A 26,620-nucleotide genomic window follows, 5' to 3' on the forward strand; every position below is an offset into this window, starting at 1 on the left:
TAAAGTAGATGGCTCTACCACTTTTTCCTTCCTGTCTTTAGTGATCCTAGCATACTTCAAGTATCTATGTACCTCTGCAATCCATTTCTTCAAAATCAACCCCATCTCTCTGTCCTTTGTATTTGGTGGGTTGGGGCATCTTGAACTTGCAATACTCATCTGTTGAACTCTCACCCTCCTCTTCTTCCTTATTGTTTTGCTTTTTGTCTTTCTTCTTGTTCTTTTTGCTTCCTACCTCAACTACCTTCTTCTTGTCTCTCCTTGTGTTGTGAGCTCTCCTAGATGTCTCCTCTCTAGCTAACCTATCTATCAATATATCCATCTCTTCTTTCCGTTTATGTCTCTTCTCTTCTTCTTCTTCTTCTTGTATCACCCACTCTTTGTAACCCTACTCCACTTCTAGTTTTCTTCTTTTTACCTCTTATTCTTCCTTCATTTGTATATTCCTCCAAAGTGAGTCCAACAAGCATGACATGCCCTCCAACTACCTCTCTAGGCTAGCTACTTTCTCCTCCTGAGCTTCTCTCCATTTTTGACCTCAACTCTTGACTTTGGTGTTGTCGACATGGAAAAGCTGTGTTTTGCCTTCAGATGGTGGTTGTGCTATGACAGGGGTCGATGTGACGTGGGGTATCACAACGTGGGACATCACAATACGATTTCAAGGCATTGGATCTCCTCTCCTACTTCCATGAGTACTTCTTCACTCCAAGCAAGAGTTGCTCTAATACCAAGTGTGATGCACTTGCACTCAATCACTCACTCAACACGGCATAGAAAGGTAACACGATATGTGAGAGCAAGGTATACTCTTGTATTATTCAATGAAAGAAATGGTACAACATAGGCACATCCCATGACTACACCTCATGAGTGGAAACTAAGCAAGTCTTTGAGTCCCTACTACTACCTATATAGGTGTTTCTGGTAGCAACGCCATGGTATAGCTACAAAGCCCTTACAAGGTTGGGGGGAGGTTGGGAGAGGGAGACACACACATACATGTGTAGATGTCTATAGATATGTGGAGAGTTAACTCTCACATAAAGCAAGAGTTTACTATTAGTTTATGCAAGCCCAAGGCTTGTGTGAAAATTAATTCATTAAATTTACCATGATTGAAATTGATTAATTTTTTTCTAGTAAAGTTTTTTTTTTCTAAACGGTTGACTCCAATGCTTATTTTAAGTATTGAGAGCATTTAATTGCTCTCTCTCTCTCTCTCTCTCTCTCTCTCTCTCTCTCTCTCTCTCTCTCTCTCTCTCTCTCTCTAAAATTACTTAATAATTAAACATATTATTTTTTAAATTGCATTAAGTTTCTTAGCAATGATAGTTCTTGCAAAAAGTGGTAATGGAAATGATTTATAGGTCAATATAAGGACTTGAAGATCATGGAGTCTTAAAGGTAGAATGACTTGAGTAAATTTTGCCACAATGCTCTCTATTTCTAAAATGTTAATAAATGCCCTTGGCCAGTTTGTTCAAGGCCACCAATTCTTTAAAATCTGTAGAAAAGATGTACGCTTCATGGGAAGGTGTCTTTAAATATTTGTACATACTAAGGAAACTAGATGGCAAATGTAAATCATGTCAAAATAAGTCACATGATGACATGGAGATTGTAATTTTTGTCACTTATAAGAACTTATAAACTTAAAGCTTGATGCGAGATTGGGCTATCCTCTAATCCATGCATCATCATAAATGTAACAATCTTCTCAAATTTCAACAATATGTTCTTAAATAAAAAAAGTAGCATAGGATATTGACATCACAATTTTGAAAGTAGCATAGGATAGTGACATCACAATTTCGAAAAGAACATAAACTACTACTTCTTCCATAGAATATTGTGATTAACTCCATTGATTATTCTAAGTGTTAGTAGTATCTCTCTCTCTCTCTCTCTCTCTCTCTCTCTCTCTCTCTCTCTCTCTATCCCCCCATTAAAGTTGGCATCGTTGAAATTGAGTTGTATTTTTTTGAAAAGTTTCTTTTATAGTTGATTGATTCCTGTGATTATTTAAGTGTTGGTAGTACTCTCTTTCTCTCTCTCTCTCTCTCTCTCTCTCTCTCTCTCTCTCTCTCTCTCTCTCTCTCTCTCTCTCTCTCTCTCTCTCTCTCTCTAATTAATTATTAAATTTTAGCATTTTTGTATTTGTTGCAAACTTTCTTATACATAAGATTGACTCCAATGATTATTGTAAATGCTCACACACACACACACACACACATCTTAAAGTTCAAGTTGTTTTAACTAATTCCCGAATTGTTTTCAAAATGTGTTTGTATTTGCTCTGTCTCTCTCTATTTATTTATTCATTTATTTATCATTGACTCGAATTATCGGTCTAAGTGTTAATAATATTTAATTGCTCTCTCTCTTTCAGTATTAATTTATTAAAGTTAGCATTATTGAAATGATTTATATATTTTCGCAAAGTTTCTTTTATATAGGATTGACTCCAATGGTTATTTGAAGTGTTAGTAGTATGTACCATGATTAGTTTCCTGTTTTTCGAACTCAGGTAAATAGGTTGTCTTAGCCCATCAAAGTAGAATTACGCAAACACTCCACACATGCTGTGGTGGATCCCAATGTGTGGCGAAATTTGTTAATATGAACCAAAAGTGTCACTTGGGGAGTACGTACGTATGACTTGCACAGATATATTTCTTCTTTCTGCATTTGTGATGTAATATGTTTCCTCAGCGAGCATGTCAGTGAGGAAGGCAGCTGCGGGCAGTGGACAAGCAAAACACAAAGGATGCAGGCCTTCCAACAAAAGTGTGTGTCATGGAGCAACAGCTCAGAGAGCAGCAACTCTCTGGCAATAATGGCAGCAGGAGTTCATTGATGCTGGCTGGAGATGGAAGGCACAACAACAAAGAGTGATACTGATGACAGGCTGAGCAAGAAGATGGTGATGGAAGACTGAAAGATGGGGGATTGAAAAGTAACCAGGCCCCCATGGCCCTCTTTTTATAGGGCTTTTTGAGCCATTTGTCCTACCAAACTTTAAAAATATTTCTTTCTTTTAAATATTTGTTTGAGAGGCTGTCTTAAGAATTTAATCAGGGTAAAAATTTGAGATCAAATAGGCCTTAATTTGTCAACAACAAGTACTAAGATGTTCACATTGAAGCATATCCATGCAAGAGATGTTCCGGTTACAAATTCCTTAGGTTGGTTGACCCGTTTAGCATTTCCTTGCCTTGAGATGCAATCTTTGAGGATTTTTGAGATAAGTCATTCGATGCATGTGTTTCTTTACTTCACCAAATTATCTGGAAGCAGTGGTGGCTTGCTCAAAAGAGGTGCAGGTGGAATGCTGATGTTAGCCTCCATCCCTACTAGGGATATGTCCCCAGAGAAAAAGTGCAGAAATGCTTCCCAGGTAACAACACCGAGTCCTGCAACAAACTACAACTTCAGCGGTCGAAAAGAGAAGTTGAAAGGCCCGAGACCTCAAACTTTTTGCAAGTTGATACCTTGACTGTCTATTCTGTTGAAAACTGAATCGAATGATTCCCGGCGCCCATCTTTGCCTTTGGCCCTTGAGAGTTGCATGAAGGCAGCAATCTATAAACATGATGTGTGTAAGAGTGCTTCTTAAGATCACTGAATCACCAAAAGTTTGAAATAAATACAGGTCGGTGAAACATCTTTGTCAGAGTGCTTCTTAAGATTACCAACAAAGGTTAAAATAAGTACATGTGATACTCACATCCTTGTCACGCTTCATGGCACACATCAGATCCCTTTTGCTGATTGTCCTGACGACAAAAGCTTATGTAAGCCTCTGTAAAGCTACGTACTTAATAAACTTCCCCATGAGAGTTTATAAATTAGTGTCCCAAGCTACAGCAGCACAAGTAGCCTACACAATTATAACTTGGACACACAGATTCTACGATTACAATTTGCAGAAGTAGACTCTACAGTTATAATTTGCTCATATATCAGTACCCTGTATTGTCATAATCTATTTTTCTAAACATCTCCAGAAGTCTTTGATACTCCTTCACTGAGATTCCTGCTGCAGCTGCTAAAGTTCGTAGATATGCTGCATCCCTTGCAGTTTTCCGGGCCCTTTCTACAGCTCCAAAGGCAGTACTCAAATGTTCTATCGCCCTGCAAGAAACTTTAGCAGAAAAATGTTCATGCCTGAATCTTTCTCAAACAGCATGAAAACCTGATTGACATGAGCTCACAACTGAAATTCAAATCATCTAGCTATGATTACAGGATCTTACTTTGAATGGTATGAGATAGCACCATGCAGATACTGTTCAATCAATTGCTGCAACAAGAAATCATACTTTAAGTAGCATTCCCATCAAGTACAAAAGCAGTTCTTTGATAACTTGATTATAAAGAATGTAGCTTTTTAATTTAAAGCTGCCTCTTATTTTCAAGATCTAAACGAAAAGCTTAAAAACATTTACGCCACCATGTTCACTGGCTGTATTAAAGAAAAAGGCCTTTCAAGTTAGCTCTAATCAATGTGTCCTTGGCAGACATAAGCAGCTTCTCCTAGGCACAATAGGATCACACTCGCATGTGTACTTGTTATCCCACAATAAGCCCATTATCTTCACTTGTCTAAAGCTCCTAGGTACAATAGCATGTCCAAAGCTCAGAATAAGCTGAATAGTAGGAACCAATTTCTAATACCAATAGACACGAGTCTGATTGATGATTAGCTACTGACAATCATACAATTACATCATACAGAGAAATGAGACAGCAACACAGAGCAGTGCACTAGAGTATCGAATGGACCGCCACTGTCCCTTACAAGAAAATATAATTAGAAATGTGCCAAGGGATACAAGAGTTTACAATCTGAAGTTGCACTGTTACAAGCATCATTCTGTTCTCAAAAGAGAGAAGCTCTTAACTAACAGAGCCATCAAAGAGGAAAATGAAAAGCAATCTAAAACGTGATACCTGGTAAGGGTCAAAAGGATCTCCCAAATCCCCTTCCCATCTTGGCTGCCATCCATCCGTCCATGTTTTGACCAAAGGCTTAGCATCACTTCTTCTTGTTCCTGGTGGAGATATTCCAAGCTGATCCGGCTACAATTTTACAAAAAGTTTTCAGTACATAAGTATTCCTCTGTCCTGCAAAAGGATTATCCCTAACTTCCTTTTACCGCTTTCAATAATACAAACTTAGACGGTGTTATGTTCGGAGCAAACCCTGGGTACGACTCCCTTGGTCCCAAACAGCATGAATGATGCATCAAGAGCTGCCTTGTTCTTATCAGCCTGCTTGAGCAGCAGCAAGAAACCTTAAACAGTTGTTCTTTTCCTTTAGGATGCAACAGCCGAAACTCAAGTCACAAGCATCCAGTTTCTTTGATAATTACCATGAAACCCCTCATTTCTTGGACCGCCAGAATTGATTCTGCAGCTAAATGCAAGCTGGCTATCTGATCCTCTAGCTTAAAACAAACACAGCAAACCTTATCAGCATCCCATTGCAGACGAAATAAGAGGAGAGTTGGTTCACATCAAACATTTTTGCCTTAAGACACTGTTTCCCCTGAAAGATTCCAGTCACAATTGTTTTAAGACACAAACATCAATTTTGTGAAGTATGAGCACAAAGTTTTCTTGTTTATTTCCCATTTACACAATGCACGCTTCAGATTTAGCAACATGATGCCATGCATCCAGAAAAACAGCAGTAAACCATAATAAGAGAGCCATGTGCACCACTGCAGGAATCAGTATGCATGATACTTGACAGGAAGGGAATTCTTACGATTGCATTTGTATGTATCCAAATCAGTCCCACAGTTGTAGCTTTGTTCAAGACGAGCACATGCTTGGATAGAACTGGCCAGTTCTCCGTCCACTTTCTTCAATCCTATCATCATCCCAATGTGTGCATTCACATAATTTGATTTATAAAATTAGGTAAAGGGATGGAAAACAAGAATGTCAAAACATTAGCTTATGTAGGAGGTGGACAATCCCTGCCAAAAGACTAGGTAGCCTTTTTCTAATACAAGGAAAAGTGGCCACCCATGTGAGGTACTTAAGAGTGACTATGATACCAGCAAAATTACCTTAAATGGGGCTGCTAGAGCATATCCTTGGGAAGACAAGTTATGCTCTGGATTTGCTTCAAATCAACCACCGATTTCAGATGAGGGCAACACAAAATAAATATAGTCCTACACAGGCAGTGCTTGCATGCCAAAAAAGAGTGACTGCTTAGCTCTACTATGATAAGGCATACACCTGCTGCCAATGACTAGCCAACCGATCAACACAAATTACCTTGTATTCCCCTTATAGCTTCTATGCCAAAGCAAGATAAATGGCATTAAATGCTATGACAAGACAAAGCATGCCAAAACTTTATGTCAAACCTCCCCATATGATGGCCATCCGGCTAGAAATATTAGCTCTGATGAGCATGAGTCATGGGCTGGCTGTCCAGATGTTCTGTTCTGTCCTAAGGGTTAGTCCCGGCCGAAGTGAAAGCATGATGGGGAGCTGTATACTACTAAAGATCGATGCACTAAACTGAAGATAGGCTGAATGGAGAGGAACATAAGAAGAAATATGCATACCAGTGGAAATGCCATAAGGTCAAAGGTAATAAATAGGATACCTTGTAGTATACTCAAAATGGGTGACCTTACAAGATAACTAGCAGCCTCCTACCATTCATGCTTTGCTTCCGATCAGAAGAGAAAGGCTCAATGAATACACGTGATTGGCAGCCAGCTTGATTCTATCAGAGAAATAGCCATTTTGAGTACACAGGCCTGATTTACGCTACTATATATATTCCCATGAGGCTCTGCGAGGTAACTAATTGTATTTATAGGCATTGTGTAGGGTCTATATTTCTAGGAATGCTTCGATCGCTTACGTTTGTTTTCTTGCGCCCAATGTCGTATAGCGGCACGCAAGTTGCGGACATGGCAGCTCCTCTGGTATTGGGGATCGTTGCAGATGGCAGCGCAGTCTGCCACAAGCGCTTTGCCAAGCTCCTCCATTCAGGCCTCTGAGAAGCAGCGCGCGCTCTCTCTCACTCTCTCTCCCTCAGAAGATAATTGCCGTTGGTTTTCTGTATGCGTATGTGTGCACGTGCGCGCGCGCGCGAGAGAGAGAGAGAACCCCCATTCGATAGGTGGTTGCCACGAACCAAACGTTCGCGTGAGATGACTCTGATGAGTAGTAAACTGATCTAGATTTGGAAGGAAGGAATGTTCGTAGCCAGATACAGACCGGGCAAAAGTCCTCGCTCGCCCTCAAAAACTGTCCATACATTTCTTTACACACGGGGCCCTCAAAAACTTGGAGAGGATTGGTTAAGAGTTTTAAAGCTTTCGAGTCACTCTACACCTTTTTTAATAATGGTCGTTGTTATCTTCCACTTGGGCATGTGGTTGACCTTTGGGCAGTAAAGATTACCCACCCATGTCTATCCATCATGCGGGTTTTGTGGATCGAATCATTCATTGAGATGTGGGTGGAATGCCCCTTCATTTCACAATGAACTAGCCATGTGTTTACTAACCAGCCTTACAGGAGCTTCTTACGAACACTTTTGGAAATGCACAAATGCCCAAAATAGTAAAGATCCAAAACATTCGAGCCTGTTTTATGAGTTTTATACAAAGCTAGGTTGCACCCAGGGCTAACAAGAGGAGGGCAATCCCACTCTCCATGTTAGCCTTGGGTCGCATCCAAGATTTGTGGGGTTAGTGGGGCTTCCTTCCCCCAAGCCTCACCTCACTTAACCCCTACAAATTTCCCAACACTAACTTAGCGCTTATAACACTAACCAATGTCATTTCTTCCTTTTTTGTTGCAGGACAAACTGACTATCGCTAGCTACAAATCATATTTTTGCTCTTTCTAGAAATTCTAACTTACTGCCACACATTCTATTCCCTCACCCCATAGTGCAACCAACATGCTAGTGGGGTGAGGGTAATCTTGCTATTATCACTAGAGTCCTTGGCACAACCCAACTCTTAGGAGTTTCACAACCTATAGCTAGTAAACTCATACATATGGATGTTGGCAAGTTGCATTAAAGATAGATCTAACCTTTAACATCCCCTCTATTGGCAACTTGGAAAAGCTATGGATTTATGCATTATACCTATTTCAAAAAGGGTTTGTGAAAAGCCTCTCTTACACTCAAGGACTCATGGTTGAAGCTTATGTCCCCTTCCCATGGTGAGTTTGGGAAGAAATTCCACACAAAAAAATTTCATGAAATTGTCCTAATAATTGTCAATCTGTGTTTCATTCCTTGCTCACCTCAAAAAACCCCTCTTAAGGAGGACATACAATTTTGAAGGGATTAAAGTTAAAGTGTAAAATATCTATACATGTAACTATTTGATATAACTAGTATGCTTTATAGTTCCAATTCTAACATTAATCTTCATAGTGTGCATGGACATGCATTGATGTATCCAAGTTACACAAATTACAACTCACTAACTCCACTACATATATTAAGTCTAATTTTGACACCCTCTAAGACTAATTCTTGCTCCTTTTTTAAACTCATACCATGATTTGAAGAGTTATATATGTAAACTAAAATCTACAAGTATATGAACCTCACATTAGATATAGAAGAGTAAAGACTCTTAGCCTCTTTGTCATTCTCCTATTTTTCAATACCCCCTTTATTCTCACATATAATAGAGAATGATACATGTAAGACATTCTACAGAAGGAGAAATGAAGAAAATTAAAGAACAATTATTCTCATTTAGAATTCAAAGTTTTTTTTAAAAATACATATGTGTAGTAGAAAAGTTACTAAATTTATATACCCTCCCAATGCATAGATAGTTATGTGCTTGCATAGGTTTTATTGTAAATTCCAACAAAGCATTGGAATGACCCTCTTCCAAGCATTATATTGGGCAAGAGTGCTTATCTCCCCTAAACTTCTCCAATCCAATTATAAAGGTGAAGACCTCTAAAAGAATGTTTGGTGGCATGCAAGAGTAGGTTAAGGCAATCCAATAAGATATAAAAGTAGCACAAGATAGACAAAATGCTTACACTAATCCAAAGAGGACTAATCGAACCTTTAAGGAAGATGATATGATCTTTTTGAGGGTTTGACCCAAGAAAGGCTTTCTATCACTTGGGAAGTTCAAAAAGCTTAGTCCTAGATATTGTAGGCCTTAAAACACCATAAAATGCATTGAGGCATATACATCCAAGCTAGCCTTATCTCCTCATCTAAAGATCCATAATGTATTTCACATAAGCTTACTAAAATCTTATGTCTCCAATCTAGAATATACCCTTGATGATGAACAAATTATAACACCAACACAAAGGATCCTTGAAGTCTAACTTGAGAGAATCCTAGAAATTATGGAAAAACCCTTGAGAAATCAAACCTTATAGAAATATCTAATCTAATGGAAAGACTTTTTAGAAGAGGATACAACCTAAATCAAGAAATCCATCCTTTAAACCCCCCCTCCCCGCCACACCCCCCCCCCCCCCCCCCCCCCCCGAGTTTCTATTCAGATGAGGACATCTCAATTTCTCTAAGGAAAAGAGAATGTAACATATGCAAATTTACTCAGTCAAATATACTTAGTTTAGACTTATTTGCCTATCTATTTTTCTCAAAATAGCTTAAACCAAGTTAACTAATGCTTCATCAAATAAAAAATAAATTTATAAATGATTTATAATTTGTATACATTAAAAAATTATTATATATTTTTAAAGATTACTTTTTGAATTTTTATGGATCAAATATTAATTTTCTAAAGTTATTTTATATTATTAACATCCTACATATGGATCTCTCAAGCACCTTCTATATGTATGCCTGCTACAATAGATAAAGGATCCCCTTAGAGCAATTGCATGTGATCCACATACCAAGAACATGTGAGGCCTATTCCATGTCCATCTCAAAGCTCTTCTTGAGTTGAGTCTTCAAAGCATCTAGCTCATCATGAGTTCTCCCAACAATCAATATATCATCAATATAAAGTACCAAGATAATGAGGCTGCCATCACGAGCCTTTTTCTTACATAAAACACAAATCCATATCACTACGAGTATAGCCTTGCAAACACATACAAGCATCAAACTTATAGTACCATTCCCCAGGTTTCTACTTATGACCACAAATGGTCTTTTTCAACTTGCACACTAGGTGTTCCCTGCCCTTTTCCATAAATCCCTTAGGCTACTACATATAGATATCCTCATGTAACTCCCCATGCAAAAAAGCTATTTTGATATCCATATGATAAAGATATAGATTAAACTATAAAACTAAGGCCACAACCACTTGTAGGGTAGTCATCTTGACTATAGAAGAAAAGACTTCATCAAAGTCAACACCATGCTCTTGCTTAAAATACTTTAGCAATCAATTTGGCCTTATATGTTAGCTTGGGATGTCCAAGGGTACTCTTCAACTTGTATATCCACTTGCATGGAAATGTGAATTTCTTATGAGGTAAAGGAGCCAAATCACGTGTATGATTTTTCTATAGTGAATCAAACTTAAATTGCATGGCCATCTCCTAAGAGTGACTATCACCCATGTGCATGGCCTCCTCATAAGTAAGGGACTCACGTGATTTTGTCACCATAACATAGTCCATGGAGGGTGCAAACCAATCAAGTTGACATTTATCTTTAGTACACCATCTATACATGCTGTGGGGCCTTGTACATCCTATCTAGCATCATGATCATGGGCCACTAGAATATTAGTTTTAGCATGTCTAGTAGACTATATGGTAATAGGAGGCTCCTCTTGAAATATCACCTTGTGTGCGTCAACTACTTGTTCAAGTTATTTATGCATCTTCTCTTCATGACGAACATCATGATTGCATATGATATTTCAAGCGTGTAGATTTCATAGGCGATAGCCCATCTCACTTGCACCCCCATAACTAAGAAATATGCATTTCACTTACTTAGGATCTATCTTATTGCATTTGTCCTTGGGTATACGGTAGAAAGCCTCCTATTTCAAAGACTCGAAGATGGGTCCAAAAATACTATGGTAAGTCTACTTTACTAAGCATATTGCAGAATCTTTCTTGAATGGTCGTGTTCATGTGCTCTATAATACCATCTGGGGTAGGATATACATGGTGTCAACTAATACTTAATACTCCTCTCATCACAAAACTATTCAAATGCTTTAGAAATTTACTCATCCCCATTGTCAAACCTTAAGCATTTCAACCAATACTCAGACTGATTCTTAACAAGAGCAAGTCAACATTTAAAGCTAAACAAGACATCAGATTTCTACTTAATGGGATATGACTAGACCTTATGTGAATAATCATCAATGAACCTAACAAAGTACTTCGTGCCACCCAGTAACTAATATGGCATGGGATCACATATATCAGAATACATAAGAGCTAGAGGCTCACCTATGAGCATAATGCTAGACTTCTTATGAGAACTGTGTGTCTATCTACCATAAAGACAATAGTCACAAGAATCAAAACATTTGCAATCAAGAGGTGAAAGACATTGCAAACGAGTAAGTTTTTTTATTCCTTTTAAGGATATGTCCCCAAAAAGCTGACGATGCTATAAAGATACATGTGATATGTCAACCACAACCAAAACATGGTCAAGAAACCTAGATATAAACAAGGGATAGAGGCTTTCATCCTTAGCACATCAAGCAAAAACATGATTTCCATGAGTAATCTTCTACGTGCAATCACCAAAAGATACGTAATAGCCTACATCATCCAATTGTCTAGTAGATAGAAGGCTTTTGATCAAAGCTAGTACATGATGTACATTATGTAGAGTAAAAGAGTTGCTTGAAGAAAACTACAATTGTGCATCTCCAATGCCTATAATATCCAATGCTAAGTCATTTCCCAGTGTCATAGAGCTTGTTGTGCTGCAATAGGATTGAAACCAATCTCTATATGAGATAACATGAAAAGAAGCCTCGAAATCAAGTAGCCAATGCTGAGAATATGTAGATGAATCATGGTCAATTGATAAGCATCAAGAGAGGAAGCTACCAAGATGTCCTCATCATTTGACTCGGGTTGCACTATATTTACCTCGTCAATTTTTACACTGGACTTACTAGGAACAATGTTGTGATGATTAGACTTTTCCTGCTCTTTGCCCTTGCCTTTCTCTTTGCACTTATCATTGCATATGTTATGGCACTGTGGTCGAATATGACCTAGCTTCCCACAGTTATGACATGTCATAGAGGACTCATAACCATGAGATGTAATGTGAGACTATCTATGAGATTGAGACATCTGCGAGTTTTTACCATCATAGTCATTACCACTCTTATCATCACGTTTTCCCCTAACAGTCTATGCATGAGAAGCATGGGTTGTATCCACATTCTTTTTGTTTATCTCCTGTGTGAGTAAAGCACCTTTAACATTTGGAGTTGCAAGCCATCCTTAGGCATATTAACACACATGGTTGTAGAGAAAGTGTCCCATGAATCATGAAGTGTCACAAGCAAGAACAATGGGGATAGGTTATCCTTGAACTCAATGCCTTGTAAGGTCAACTGACTAAAAATTTAATGAAATTCATTCAGTCCCTTCCTTCATGTAAAGGCCATAAGTTGTTTCAACCAGTACATCTATGATGTAGGACTTTGCTTGTCATAAAGATTGCATATCTTTTTCCATAATTGCTAGGTATTATCATCATGTGCAACAACATTGAAATAAACGGGCTTAGACAATGATAGTATAAGGGTATATTTTATAGCTTATCCAACTCATCCTCCAATCATGTCAATCCATGCCCTTGGGATTTACACTCTTGGTTTTCAATGGCCTAACTTCCTTCTTTTGGACTATTTCCTGCAATATCTGCATCTTCCAATAGGTAAAATTTGTGCCATCAAGCTTTTCAATGTTGAAAATGCCGCTATCATTTGAAGGAGCCATAATAATAGTATACCAATCCAAAATCCAAGAGAAGGGGTTGTTATAAATGAATGCAAATCAACCCCAAGTGTAAGCTAAAACAAGGGTAAAACAGGGGAAATCCCAAATTATAGAGTTGTCCACTGATTGCAACAAAGAGAACATTGAAAACTATAATTATAGCATTTCTATAATAAATGCAACATCATGACCAAGACCATAGTGGGCAAATAATGAGGAAATACCAAGCTTCCATTGCTAAGAATATCCGTGTAATAACCAAGATATGTAAAAGCAACTAGCTGTGAATAGGCATACAATCGATACTAAAGTTTGTCATAAACTCAAGGGCGTTAGTACCAATACATCTCATAGGCATAGACATCATGTGTATAAGTGATCTCAAGATCAAGTCCAGATATCCACCAAATACACAATTAATTGAGCATAGAGTAATGAAACTCAATACATAACCAAAAAGCATATGTACATCATTGAATCGTCCTGACAAAGATAAGTGTCACTGTCCAAAGCATGTAAATCAAATCAGCCCGTTAGTAGGTGTAATTTCATCCAAGAGAGAATGCACAAAAGCCAAGAGTCCCATTGTCTCAGTAAACTAGGCTCAATTGCATAGAAAATCCAAAGCTCTAATGTAATGTATCCAAGTAAATGCAAATATCTCAAAATCATATCCATTGAAGCATATCCAGAGTGTGAAAGATGAACGCAAGGCTTAGTACATCAAGCACATGACATCTAGGTGCCCAAAGGCATCACCCAATATATCTAGGAGCATAAAACCAAATGTCTTCAAACCCATAAAATGACAATCACTAAAGCAATTGAAGCATATAGTCAAATCTCCAAGGCATCAAATGTATCATACTCGGATCTAAGTATTTGTGCTGCTAAACATCAATGCATTCAAGTGGTATACTTGAATGGCACCAAACCTCATATGCATAATCTTCCCATTTATTAACGGCTTGCTATCCAAACAGTGTAGAATAGTAAAACTCTACACAAATTGAAGTATTTGAGCTCAAATGACTCCAATAAACATCTCAATACATCATCAACAATTTGGGTACCAAATAGGTATCAATAGGAGCATACATGGGCTTCAAACTCTGAAATAAAATTATCTTAGACCTATGTATAGCAGGTTTGTTGTATACAATGGCAATGATAAAGGCTATACCACTCTAAATGACCAATAAATGGAAGCCAAGGATGAGGGGAAAGAGCCAAGATGTTTGCCCAAGTGCCAGGAGTAGTAGGAAATGACCTAAAGAAAGCTGAGCTGAAGAAGACAAGAGCTAAAAGTCCACCTTATTTGTTGATGGGATTGACTAAAGCTGCTGAGGCTAAAGTGATTGTTGTTGGTACTTAGTATCCCTCGAAAGATCCTTGACAAGTATAGAGAAGCCAGACTAGAGCTAAGCACCAATGGTTACCTTGATGAGCTGAAGCAATGGCTACCATGAACTTGAGTTGTAGATATTCGAATCGGGTTGAAGTGAGTGATGAAGAATCTCCCCAAATGGTAGCCTCTCATACTATTTGAAAGGTAAAGCTTGAGTGGAAGTACAAATAAGTGGAATGTAAGAAAGATACAAGCTATGACAATACGAGAGAGAGAGAGAGAGAGAGAGAGAGAGAGAGAGAAAGAGAGAAGATGTGGGAACTCTAGCAATCACAATGTGTAACTAGCCTTCCCTTGTTCAATAGTCAATGAAAAAATAAAGATTAAAGTGACAGTGAGATGAGCACCCACCACCTATAGTGTATAGGAGAGTGGTCACGATGTGTGTACTAAATACAAGGAGGTGTAGGCATAGGCATCTTGACCCCCAATATAGTAAGAGAAAAACAGAGATGGGAGAGGTACCTCAAGTATCTATAGTGCCACTTGACCTAACCTACAAATTTCATAGCTTCCTAGATATTTGTTCGAGCTTTAGCTTTTTGAAGAGTTTATATTTTCCTCACATGAATGGTCATTCCTTCTTCAAATAGAATATGACCTAATAAAACTTTTCTCTTAGCTATAAAGATAGAGTTAAATTGTTTCAAAGACATTTTGAACTTCCTACACCTTGCAAAATAACCTCAAATGTCTTAGGTGGTTCTTTCTACTACCAAAAGACATAGAGTCGTAAGTGAACACTATCATCAAAGTTGTCAAATATGGATCAAAAGTCCTGTGAGAACTCTGAAGGTCCATTATTCATACTAACATTCATGACAATAGTAGTGTAAGCTCCCCATTCAATAATAAATGTAGTCTTAGCCATGTCCTCCAATGCATTTTGATTTGGCTATAACTTGAAAATTTATTCAAGAAGCTATAAATCTCATGACCTGCTACATCATTAAGATGAGAGTTAATGAATGGAATAGGAAACATATTAGAAATTGTTGTTGCATTCAACTTTCTATAATCAATATAAACCCTAATCTTCCCATTCTTTTTGGATACCACAACTATGGGAGATAATATCACTTCATTGACATGCTTTAATAAAACCAATCCTTAAAAGCTTATCAATCTCCTCCTTAACTTGCATAGCATAGTTAAGGGCATGTACTTCTTTTATATAGTTGATTTGCATTCTTCTTTAGGTTAATGCTGTAGTGGCATATTGTAGGATCAAAGCCTTTCCTGTCAATGTAATCCAATGCAAATATGTCTTGAAATTCCTTGCACAACTCTAGGTCCAAGTCATTCTTGAAATCTTCTTCTACATAATATCCTACTTTGATAAGTTTCGGTTCTCCTTCTTTGTTCAAGTTGGCTTTCCATTGTTCATCTTCCATAACTCTTCCAGAATTCCTCATGGCATATTCAAACCTTTGCTTAACTAGAAGATAGCTTTTGGTCCTTCTTTACCTTGAACATCTGAACTGTCTAAGATTGAAATTCCTCAATATCCTAATTTTTGAGATTCCTTTTGCTATTCAAGTTCAAACTACATAATGAAAGGTAGAGCAGAAGGTGGAAGCAAGAAGAGACTAAGAGCTATGGATGTTCAAGCAAGAAGAGAGAGACCAATGTGTGGGAGCTCCACAGTTCTAGTCTGTGACTTGCCTTCCCATATTCTATTGCCACTAAAAGAATAAAGAATAAAGTGACAGTGATGGATACTCGCAACCTGTAGTGTATAGGTGTGCGAGTGTAGTATACAAGTAAATGTAGATGGCTAGGAATAGGGGGCCTTTAACCCCCAATAATCTCACATAAAAGTGAATGTGCTTGAGTGAGGAGTAAAAGAAAACAGAGAAAATTACAATATATATGTAGAGTACAACCAAATGAGAAAGAGATATTATCTCATCCTAATCCTATCATCTTCTTAAGGAAGGCATAGCATTCCACTGGGAGACTTTTAATGAGTAGATTTACAGAATTCATATCCACAGGGATCTTAATAAGCTCAATGGACTTGTTCTTAAATGCCTCTTTAATGAAGTGATAGCATACCTCAATGTGTTGTGTCTTTGCATGAAAGATTGGATTATGGGCCAATTGAATGGTACTCTTGAATTTGAATTAAGTGTAAGATTCATAGTCATATCTAGATCTTCAAGCAGATGGCCTAACCATAAGGCCTCCTTATACGCCTCTGGAATATTTTCGCTCGAAATATTAAAGAGCTTGGGTCATCGCACACTGGTGCAAAAGGCCGTGCAAAGTCATCTCCCGCGTCGACTAAATATTGGCAGCTAAATCCTTACCCCGCACGTGCAACAATGAGGCCATCCGCATTGTGCAAGTGAGGCCAGGGTTTAAGACCGCAAAGCCGCGGGGGAACACCCTTTTTGAAGGGGCAATTGGATAATGATGAAATTTAGGCAATTTTTTTTCTAATTATCCCTTCCCCTAGCCGATGCATGGCTGGAGGGGAGGGAGTGTGAGAAGGAGGTGTAGAGGTGGAGTGCATGGGGAGAAGGGAGAAGCATGAGGGCTCCACGTGTGTGGAGTCTCTCCTCCCCCCCCCCCCCCCCCCTTAGCACTATATAAACACTCCTTAGCGTGGGCACAAGGGGGAGGATCAGAGAGAGAGGACGGAACGATTTTGCTGCTGCCCCCACCTGCTGCCGTGATGTCCCATGCCGCTGCTGCTGTCACGACCATTGCAGCCGCGCTACTGCCCAACCTTCTGCTGCCATATCACCATCAACCTCCCCTCTCATTGTCAAACTTTCCTTGCCAATCATTGACCCTTTCTCCCATGTGATTTTGGGAGAGAGAAGCTCTTTAGAAGCTTCTAAAGGCAAGGGCCTTAAGCCTTGTGCACGCGGTCCTTACTTGGGTCTTAAAAACCCACACCTTGTAAAGGGTACTCTTGCGTAAGGGAGAAGCGGACAATTTTCGAGGCTGTTTACCAAGCTTGGAGGGAATTCACAGACCGCATAAGGGCGAAGGCAAACCCCGAGTCCAAACACACTACGTCTACGATGGCTCCCAAGAAGATGCAAGGCGCACCCACGGGAGGTTCTTCCCCGAACATACACGTGGACATCCCCATGGATCTACAAGCCCAGGTTTTACGATTTTAATTCCATGTAAAAGAAATGCATTAAGCATGATAACTTTCATGGAAAGGAAGCATTTATGCATGTTTCTAATTCACCCAACCTAGTTAAAATGCATTTGGGGAAAATTGCCTACTCAAACGATTTACTAAAATTAATGTAGGACATGCAATTGGGTTATTTGTATTTCCAATGTTATGAATGTAAATTACCCATTGAGCTTAGTAGCATGTTGCCTTTTCGTGTATTTCGAAGTGACAAGCCTAAACACATATTGCCCGGGGTTAAAAGATGAAGTTGTTAAGTGCATCCTTGTTTGGCCGTGAAAGAACAAGCGTACCTTGCTCTTAGTCAATAACTTCCTTGTTATGACTCGCATGGAAAGAATTGTTAACATCCGTTGCATAGCATGGAAATGGGACCGTAGACTTGCACATTGCATGCAAATATGTTTGTGGAACGGATTAAAGGTTGCATGTCACATAAACTTCATTAACAATGTTTTATCTAGAAAAGGGTTGCATGTTACCTATTTAGCAAGAAAAGTTAGGGTTATTGCAAACCTTTTTGTTCGTAGAAGTAATGAATCGCATGTTTACATGTATTGTGACATCTTGAAACTATTTATATCCTTAGAACAAGTTTAGCATCTCTAGGAAAGGATCTTCCTTGTCGCAAGACAAGTAGATCAATTTACCCAAATCACTTGTAATATTGTAACTGTTAGGGATTCGTATAGGCATAACTAGTCGATACTATAAACACCTCAAGTACTAGCTAGGGCTTGGCATGTTAGAAATGCAGCTTAGTATCGTACTTGGTCGCCAAGTCGAGACCCTCAAACTTAAAGAATCCTACCCACATCCACGGAATGTTTGGGTCAATTGGATGCCCATGCAAACAACGAACTAGGATTTCTACCCTAAGGATTGACCGACCTAATGTTAAAACTCGGATTGAGTTTGGAAACCTTAGGGCCGAACATTGTTGGCCTAGTACAATTAGGGTTGGGTTGGGTAAGAAGACACCCTAAACCCTGCATCTTGTCTAAACAAAACTCCTTGACAAGAAACATTGTTCAATGGGTGAGATGATCCCATGAGTTAGGTGCGACACTTGTGCAACAAGTTGCAACGTCGCATGGCTTTGTGGTTTAACCACAAGATAAATCTGCCACTCCTTGGAATAAGGTTGGCAAGTTCTAGCGCAAGTCTTACTTGCAAGAGGATGAGTAGACATCCTGTTACATCACCTTTCTTGGGGCTGATTTGTCAAGTTAAGGGAAGTTATTTTTTGCTCAGTAAGCAAAGGATCAATCAAGTTAGAGCGACATGGTCGCCAGGATTCACTATCTTAACTTAAGAAACCTAAGGTAATGGTTAATTTGAGTTGACAGGATATGACCCTAACCCAAGGACAAAAAGGGTAAACAAAAAAACCCTTGGGGATCTTGCCAAGTTGCAATTGATCCCAGATCGAATGGTGGATGCATTTGGAGACAAGGATTCACTCCTTAGCAGTTGGCCGAATAAGCAACCATTGGATTGATTGTGCTTGTAACAATTTAGGAGCACTGTTTGCATTGTTTGCTCAAGGAACTAAAGATGGAAAGATAATTAATGCTTCAGGTTGAAGGCCTGAAGGGAGAGGCAACATTAGTTACCCCCGACTGTCTACCTGACCCTATCCAAGGGGATTGTTAGCCGCGCAAGGGACGTGGACCAAACTCGCCACGAGAGGTCTCTCCGTTGGGCGCTACTTGGACCAGGAGGACGCTTGGGTGCCAGGTGGGCTTTGGCCGTAAATCCCTTGCCTTCCGGGCCCTGCACAAGAGGCCAATGCGACTTGGGATTGGATCTCGAGGCCCACATATTAGTCTACGGGCAGAATCTTGGATTAGTAATCCCTGTGGATTGCTGGATAGCGTTCAGGTGGATTATGGATTAGCCTATGGGCTGGATTATATGGATGTAAAGACAAATAAGATAACCTGTTGAAAAGGAACTTGTTTGACACTGTTTTTCTATGTCAAGTGCTAAGATTACTTGAAGGAATCGATGTCTAACTAGCTAATTAAGGAAGCTATTTTATGCGTGTCCAACTAAATGTGGTAGGTAATTAGACAACTAAAGCAATCCTGAGGAAAGTGCGGTGGATGTGGCCATGGGTCGGTCCTACAGATGGGTGGTCTCGGTTGGCTAGGAACTTTTCTCAAACAAAATGGATAGCAGGGAACTTTTCTCGAAGGAAGATGAACAACAGGGAACGTTGACTTAGAATCAAGGATACTAGAATCCCGATTTATGTTGTTTTAGGGGAACAGAATGGGACTATGCCTTATGGGCAAAGAGGTCGAGCTTTGCATCCCTCTCGTTTCCCATTCTCCTTGAACCAAGTACAACATGAATCTGCTTCGACCCTGACGATTCTGTGTAAAGTAGTTCACCTGGGGTTCAACGCTAGTTACTCTCTAAGAACTTGACCATTAGGAAAACCCTGATTCAGTCCTAAGTGGGAACGGTCGGAATACTTCCGCTACGTGGCAGACATGGAAAGACCTAGATCACAAGCCCTGTAACATTCCATGGGAGTACCGGGCAGAGCTTTCTAGACCCTCTTCCCGATGGGCTGCTAAGACGTGTCTTGCAAACGAACAGGTGGACACGTTACAGTTGGTATCAGAGCGAACCAACAAAGGATCCGTCTTTATAAGGAAACTTAATAAGAAGAAGTAAAGCAAATGTTGCTGTTAAGAACATTTTCTTACTTATCGATGTTGTCTTGCAGAGTCATGAAGCATGGAACAGATTCATGGTGTTCCAGGTCATGTTTATGGCCGCGATGCATGCCTCGGATTATCAACGGAGGATCGATATGATGAATATCCTAGACCGCATCTACAATCCATCGCCTCTGTACGTGGAACGGAGATGGACAGGTGATTCAGGAATCTATTACATAGCTTCCCACCGATTTGCGTACCTTTGAACCAACCTGAAGAGAATCAAGTGGATGGAGGACTTAGAGATCGTGAAGCTGTTTGTCTTTGTTGAGGCTCATGCAAATGCAACCCTACATGTCGGAGGTCGAAGTGTCAAGCAGAATGCATATGTATACAGGGAAGTGACTCGAGCCGACAAAATTAAGGTGTTGGGACGTCATGAGAAGAACGGATATCAAAGGAAAAGATACCCTAATCTTCCAATGACTTATCGATTCCTGAAAATCCATGATCCCAATCCATACTATTACACAGTTCCCATAGCTGAATGCAACAACATTTTATTCTCCTCGAATTAATGTATAAGCTTGTTCCATCTTCCCAAGAATGATTGTACTCGAAAGGGTTATGCCCATATGAACGAAATAAGACTTCTTCTTATCAGTGATTGTCTTGACTATGAGTATTGATAAAAAGCTAAGTGGTTAGGTTTCTTGGCTGAAAGCTGAATTGGGTATGAAATGTAATGTAAGTAATGTTTAGCGAGTTGTTAACGTTAAGAATCTCATACCCAGGCACAACCTCAGGTACAGATTCCTAGTCCAACCCCTACATCGAGTACGGCCGTGATTCAAGAGAAGAAGTTTCTTCTCAAGTAGATTAAGCCGCCAGAATTTGACGGCAAAGGAAGGACTGTCCAAGCTGATGCTGAGATTTAGATCGAGTCCATGGAAGATTACTTTGAAGCGGTTGGTATTGCACCCGCCAACCAGGCAATGCTCGCCAAGCTGAAGCTCACCCGCGAAGCCAGACTTTGGTGGAAGCAATGGTGCAAAGACCAAGGGATCTCGGAAGGGTCCGTTACCTGGGAAAAGCTGAAAAAAGCTATGCAAGGAAGATACTTACCACCTGCATATCACACGCAGAAGATGAACGAGTTCTATGAGCTGAAACAGCTTGGACTGACCCTTGACGCATACTATTCAAAGTTTGTCTCTCTTTTGACGTATGCACCACAAATGGATATGACACAACAGGTGTCGAAGTTTTGTGCTGGATTAAGCCCACCTGTAAACACCCGCCTCGAATCAATGCGGCCAACGGATCTTCAGGACGCACTCATTCGAGCAGCGCCCATAATTTAGGAGGTGCAGACCAGGCTAAGAATTAACAAGACTTGGTCTTGTAAGGACTAGAACAAAGGAGTATATAGGTCCCAGGAGAAGAGAGTTCAAGGTCAAAACCAGGGACAAAGAAAGAAAGTGAGGACCAACAATGTCAATAACTTTGTTTCTACCCAAAGTAATGGCTGCAATCTCCATTGCTTCCATTGCAATGAGCCCGGTCATTTCAAAAGAAAATGTCCCAAGCTTGGTGGAGGACAATGTCAAGGACCATTCCAAGGAACTGCCCATGGCCAAGGAGCCGCCACCCGGGGCAGAGGAAGAACCGCCTGTGTTGCCAACAGGGAAATGTGCGAAGAAGAAGACCTGACCATGGAAGCAGACTTTGAGAGGGCAACAGTCCATGCCACCCTTCACAAGAAAGGCCCAAATCACCAGTTTTCGGTGATTCAGACACCATCGGATTATCAAGGTAAAGGGTTCAAAACCTTGATTGATTGTGGCAGTACGCATTCCTTTATCTCACCATTTTGTGCAATAAGATTAGGAATAGCCACAATAGAAGCACCTACCTTGCTTGTGGAATTAGCAAATGGTCGTGAGGTCACTTGTACCAGGCAAACTGCTAAGGTGGAATTCTTGCTGGGAGGAAAGTCGACTTCGGTCAGATTCAGGGTCATGTCATTTGGGCTGACGAATGCACCTGCCACCTTCAATAGGTTAATGCAAGATATCTTAAGGCCATATCTTGATGACTTCGTACTCGTCTTCTTCGACGATACCTTAGTCTACTCCAAACAGGAAGAAGATCATGAACCCCATTGTCCTTGAGACAATGAGGGCACACAAGCTTTATGCCAAAATGAAGAAGTGTGCATTCTTCAAGCGACAGATTGAGTATCTGGGATTCATCGTGTCAACGGAAGGAATCTCAGTGGATCCAACCAAAGTCAGAGATGTTCTGGAATGGCCAAAACCAACAACTGTCAAGGAAATACATAGTTTTCTTGGATTGAAAGGATGGTGTAGGGTCTTTATAAAAAAATATGCTTTGATTGCAGCACCTCTGACCGATCTACTGAAGAAGTAAACATCGATTGCATGGTCAACTGCTGAACAATCTAGCTTTGATAAACTAAAGTAAAGTTTGGTATTAGCACCTATCCTAAAACTTCCGAACCTTGGTAATGAGTTTGAAGTAGTAACTGATGCTAGCACGCTTGCCTTAGGATGCGTGCTTATGCAAGAAGGTCATCCTGTAGCATACTCTTCAAGAAAACTAAAGAGCCATGAGAATAATTATGCTATCCATGATCTAGAGTTGTTAGATGTAATCCATGCTCTAAAGCTTTGGAGACACTACCTGTTGGGTAACAAGTTTACCAAGGTCATCCTGTATGGTCTTCAAGAAAACTGAAGAGCCATGAGAAGAATTATGCTACCCATGATCTAGAGCTATTAGCTGTCATCCATGCTCTAAATCTTTGGAGACACTACCTGCTGGGTGACAAGTTTACCCTAGTGATGGATCATAAAAGTCTCAAGTGGATCTTTACCCAGAACGAGCTCAACATGAGGCAATGTCGATGGATTGAAGTGCTGGAGGAGTATGATTTTGAAATCAAATACAGTCCTGGAAAGGAGAATGTAGTTGCCGATGCCCTCAGTCCTAGCAAGGCATTTCTAAATTCTCTAATCTTGCAGGATCCATCAACAGCTAGATCTCTAGCCACAAAGGTATCCATGCCAAACAACCCAATACTTGAGCTAGCTAGAGAAGAAGCATGCCATGATCCAGCCTATCAAAAGATGCTAAGGGAGATCCCTATCAAGGATCAAGACCCAAAGCTACAGGCTAAGTATCAGGAATTCTCTATCAATAGTGGACTTGTCTACTATAGAACGAGATTGTGTATAGCGGCAAGCCAGTCACTCAAGCAGAAGATACTTTGGGAAGCTCATGACTCCCCTTTTTCAGGACATCCTGGCTATGCCAAGACCCTCAATGCAGCCATGAAGAGCTACTATTGGGAGAGGCTTAAAAAAAGGGACGTTCTCAAATATGTCACTGAGTGTTTGTCTTGTCAATGTATTAAGGCCGAACATGTCAAAATGCTAGGGAAGTTGTAACCACTTGAAATTCCCCAAATGAAATGGGAATTCATTAGTATGGACTTTGTTGTTGGCCTATCCCAAGTTCAGGGAGGATACAACTCCATTATGGTTGTGGTGGATATGCTTACCAAGGTTACACATCTTATTCTTGTTAAGACAAACTATAAAGCCTCAGACATTGCAAGGTTGTTCATCAAGGAGATATTCAAACTGCATGGGTTGCCCAGAAGAATCATTAGTGATTGTGATTCTCTCTTCACATCACACTTCTGGAGAGCTATCTTTGAAGCCATTGGGACTCAACTCTGTTTTAATACAGCTGACCATCCCCAAACTGATGGCCAAACGGAGCGAGTCAACCAAGTCATTGAGGATATGCTAAGGGCACACTGCTGTCATGAACCAAAAAGGTGGATTCAATACTTGCCACTGGTTGAGTTTGCCTACAATGCTTCTTATCAACAAAGCATTCAGATGACCCCTTTTCAAGCATTGTATGGGCACAACTGTTCAAGTCCTATAAACTTCTTGGATCCAACCTTGAGGGTTGAAGCTTCAAGGCAGATGCTGGAAGATATGGATGACCAAATGAAGTCAATAAGACAGGACATCCAAGCCACCAAGGATAGACAAAAGGCATACGCAGATTTGAAACGTCAAGATAGAACCTTCGCTGAAGGAGACATGGTCTTCATTCACGTACGCCCAAAGAAGAGTTCCCTATCCTTAGGTGAATGCAAGAAGCTAAGTCAAAGGTATTGTGGACCCTACAAGATTCTCAAGTGCTTAGGGCCTAATGCCTATAGACTACAACTCCCTAAGAACCTAAAGGTTCATTATGTATTTCATATTAGCCTACTGAAGAATTATGTACCTAATCCTAGTCATGTACTTGATGATCAACAAGTTGTAATGCCTAGCCAAGGAGTCCTTGAGCTACGGCCTGACAGGATCTTAGATGTGAGGGAGAGACAATTGAGATCCAGAACCTTGAGAGAATGTCTAGTCTAGTGGAAAGATTATCCCGAGGAGGATGCCACTTGGATGGATGAAAGTACTCTCAACCAACAATATCCCCAATTCTTCTTGAGATGAGGACATCTCGATTCCTCTAAGGGGGAGAGAATGTAATATTTCAGCTTGGAATATTAAAGAGCTTGGGTCACCGCACACCCGCGCAAAAGGCCATGCAAAGTCATCTCCTGCGTCGACTAAATATTGGAAGCTAAATCCTTACCCCGCACATGCAACAATGAGGCCATCCGCATTGTGCAAGTGAGGTCGGGGTTTAAGACCACAAAGCTGCGGGGGAACACTCTTTTTGAAGGGGCAATTGGATAATGATGAAATTTAGGCAAATTTTTTTTCTAATTATTCCTTCTCCCAGCCGATGCATGGCTGGAGGGGAGGGAGTGCAAGAAGGAGGTGTAGAGGTGGAGTGCATGGGGAGAAGGGAGAAGCATGATGGCTCCATGTATGTGGAGTATCTCCTCCCCCCCCGCCCCCCCCCCCCCCCCCCCTTTAGCACTACATAAACACTCCTTAGCGTGGGCACAAGGGGGAGGATCAGAGAGAGAGGACAGAACGATTATGCTACTACCCGTCGCCTGTCCACCTGCTACCGTGATGTCCCGTGCTGCTGCTGCTGTCACGACCATGCCATTACAGCCGCGCTGCTGCCCAAACTTCCGCCGCCATATCGCCATCAACCTCCCCTCTCGTCGTCAAAATTTCCCTCCCAATCATTGACCCTTTCTCCCATGCGGTTCTGGGGGACAGAAGCTCTTTAGAAGCTTCTTAGAAGCTTCTAAAGGCAAGGGCCTTAAGCCTTGTGCACGCAGTCCTTACCCGGGTCTTAAAAACCCACACCTTGTAAAGGGTACTCTTGCGTAAGGGAGAAGTGGACAGCTTTCAAGGCTGTTTACCAAGCTTGGAGGGGATTCACAGACCGCGTAAGGGCGAAGGAAAACCCGGAGTCCAAACACACTACGTCTACAATGGCTCCCAAGAAGATGCAAGGCGCACCCACGGGAGGTTCTTCCCCAAAAATACACGTGGACATCCCCACGGATCCACAAGCCCACGTTTTACGATTTTAATTTCACGTAAAAGAAATGTGTTAAGCACGATAACTTTCATGGAAAGGAAGCACTTATGCATGTTTCTAATTCACCCAGCCTAGTTAAAATGCATTTGGGGAAAATTGCCTACTCGAACGATTTACTAAAATTAATGTAGGACATGCAATTGGGTTATTTGTATTTCCAATGTTATGAATGTAAATTACCCATCGAGCTTAGTAGCATGTTGCCTTTTCGTGTATTTCGAAGTGACAAGCGTAAACGCATATTGCCCAGGGTTAAAAGATGAAGTTGTTAAGTGTATCCTTGTTTGGTCGTGAAAGAATAAGCGTATCTTGCTCTTAATCAATAACTTCCTTGTTATGACTCGCATGGAAAGAATTGTTAACGTCCATTGTAGAACATGGAAATGGGACCATAGACTTGCACATTGCATGCAAAGATGTTTGTCGAACGGATTAAAGGTTGCATGTCACATAAACTTCATTAACAATGTTTTATCTAGAAAAGGGTTGCATGTTACCTATTCGTCATGCGAAAAATTCATTTCATCAAGAGTTGCATTTAGGAAAGATTGCATGGCTTATCAAAAGTATGAAATTCAAATGCTTAGACAAAAGGTTGTAGGTATAATTCCTTGATGTAAATCCTAGTAGGTCCTATGTAAGCTATCCTCCAAATTATCATGCGTAATGACTTTAGCAAGAAAAGTTAGGGTTATTGCAAACCTTTTTGTGCGTAGAAGTAATGAATCGCATGTTTACATGTATTGTGATGTCTTGAAACTATTTATATCCTTAGAACAAGTTTAGCATCTCTAGGAAAGGATCTTCCTTGTCGCAAGACAAGTAGATCAATTTACCCAAATCACTTGTAATATT

General features: G+C 40.3%; 1 protein-coding gene across 3 annotated transcripts; it reads right to left on the minus strand.

The window, feature by feature from the left end:
- Positions 1-3,052: 3,052 nt before the first annotated feature.
- On the minus strand, positions 3,053-7,266 carry LOC148021613 (uncharacterized). 3 transcript variants are annotated; one of them, XM_087697066.1, is made up of 10 exons: positions 6,899-7,266; positions 5,777-5,881; positions 5,379-5,449; positions 5,209-5,277; positions 4,957-5,085; positions 4,260-4,306; positions 3,973-4,137; positions 3,718-3,779; positions 3,495-3,624; positions 3,053-3,416 (listed from the first exon to the last, which is right to left on the minus strand). In XM_087697066.1, the coding sequence occupies exons 1-10, from the start codon at positions 7,023-7,025 to the stop codon at positions 3,341-3,343; spliced, it is 981 nt and encodes a 326-aa protein (XP_087553192.1). In that variant the 5' UTR covers positions 7,026-7,266; the 3' UTR covers positions 3,053-3,340. The 3 variants fall into 3 exon arrangements, with proteins under 3 accessions (XP_087553192.1, XP_087553194.1, XP_087553191.1); XM_087697068.1 differs by having other exon boundaries at positions 3,054-3,416; positions 3,495-3,585; positions 6,899-7,265; XM_087697065.1 differs by having other exon boundaries at positions 3,061-3,416; positions 3,495-3,585; positions 3,731-3,779; positions 6,899-7,262.
- Between the last annotated feature and the right edge of the window lie 19,354 nt (positions 7,267-26,620).

This window comes from Lygodium microphyllum, chromosome 17 (assembly GCF_053477565.2).
Source record: "Lygodium microphyllum isolate KBCC chromosome 17, Lygodium_microphyllum_v1.1.10, whole genome shotgun sequence".
In the NCBI taxonomy this organism is placed as follows: Eukaryota; Viridiplantae; Streptophyta; class Polypodiopsida; order Schizaeales; family Lygodiaceae; genus Lygodium; species Lygodium microphyllum.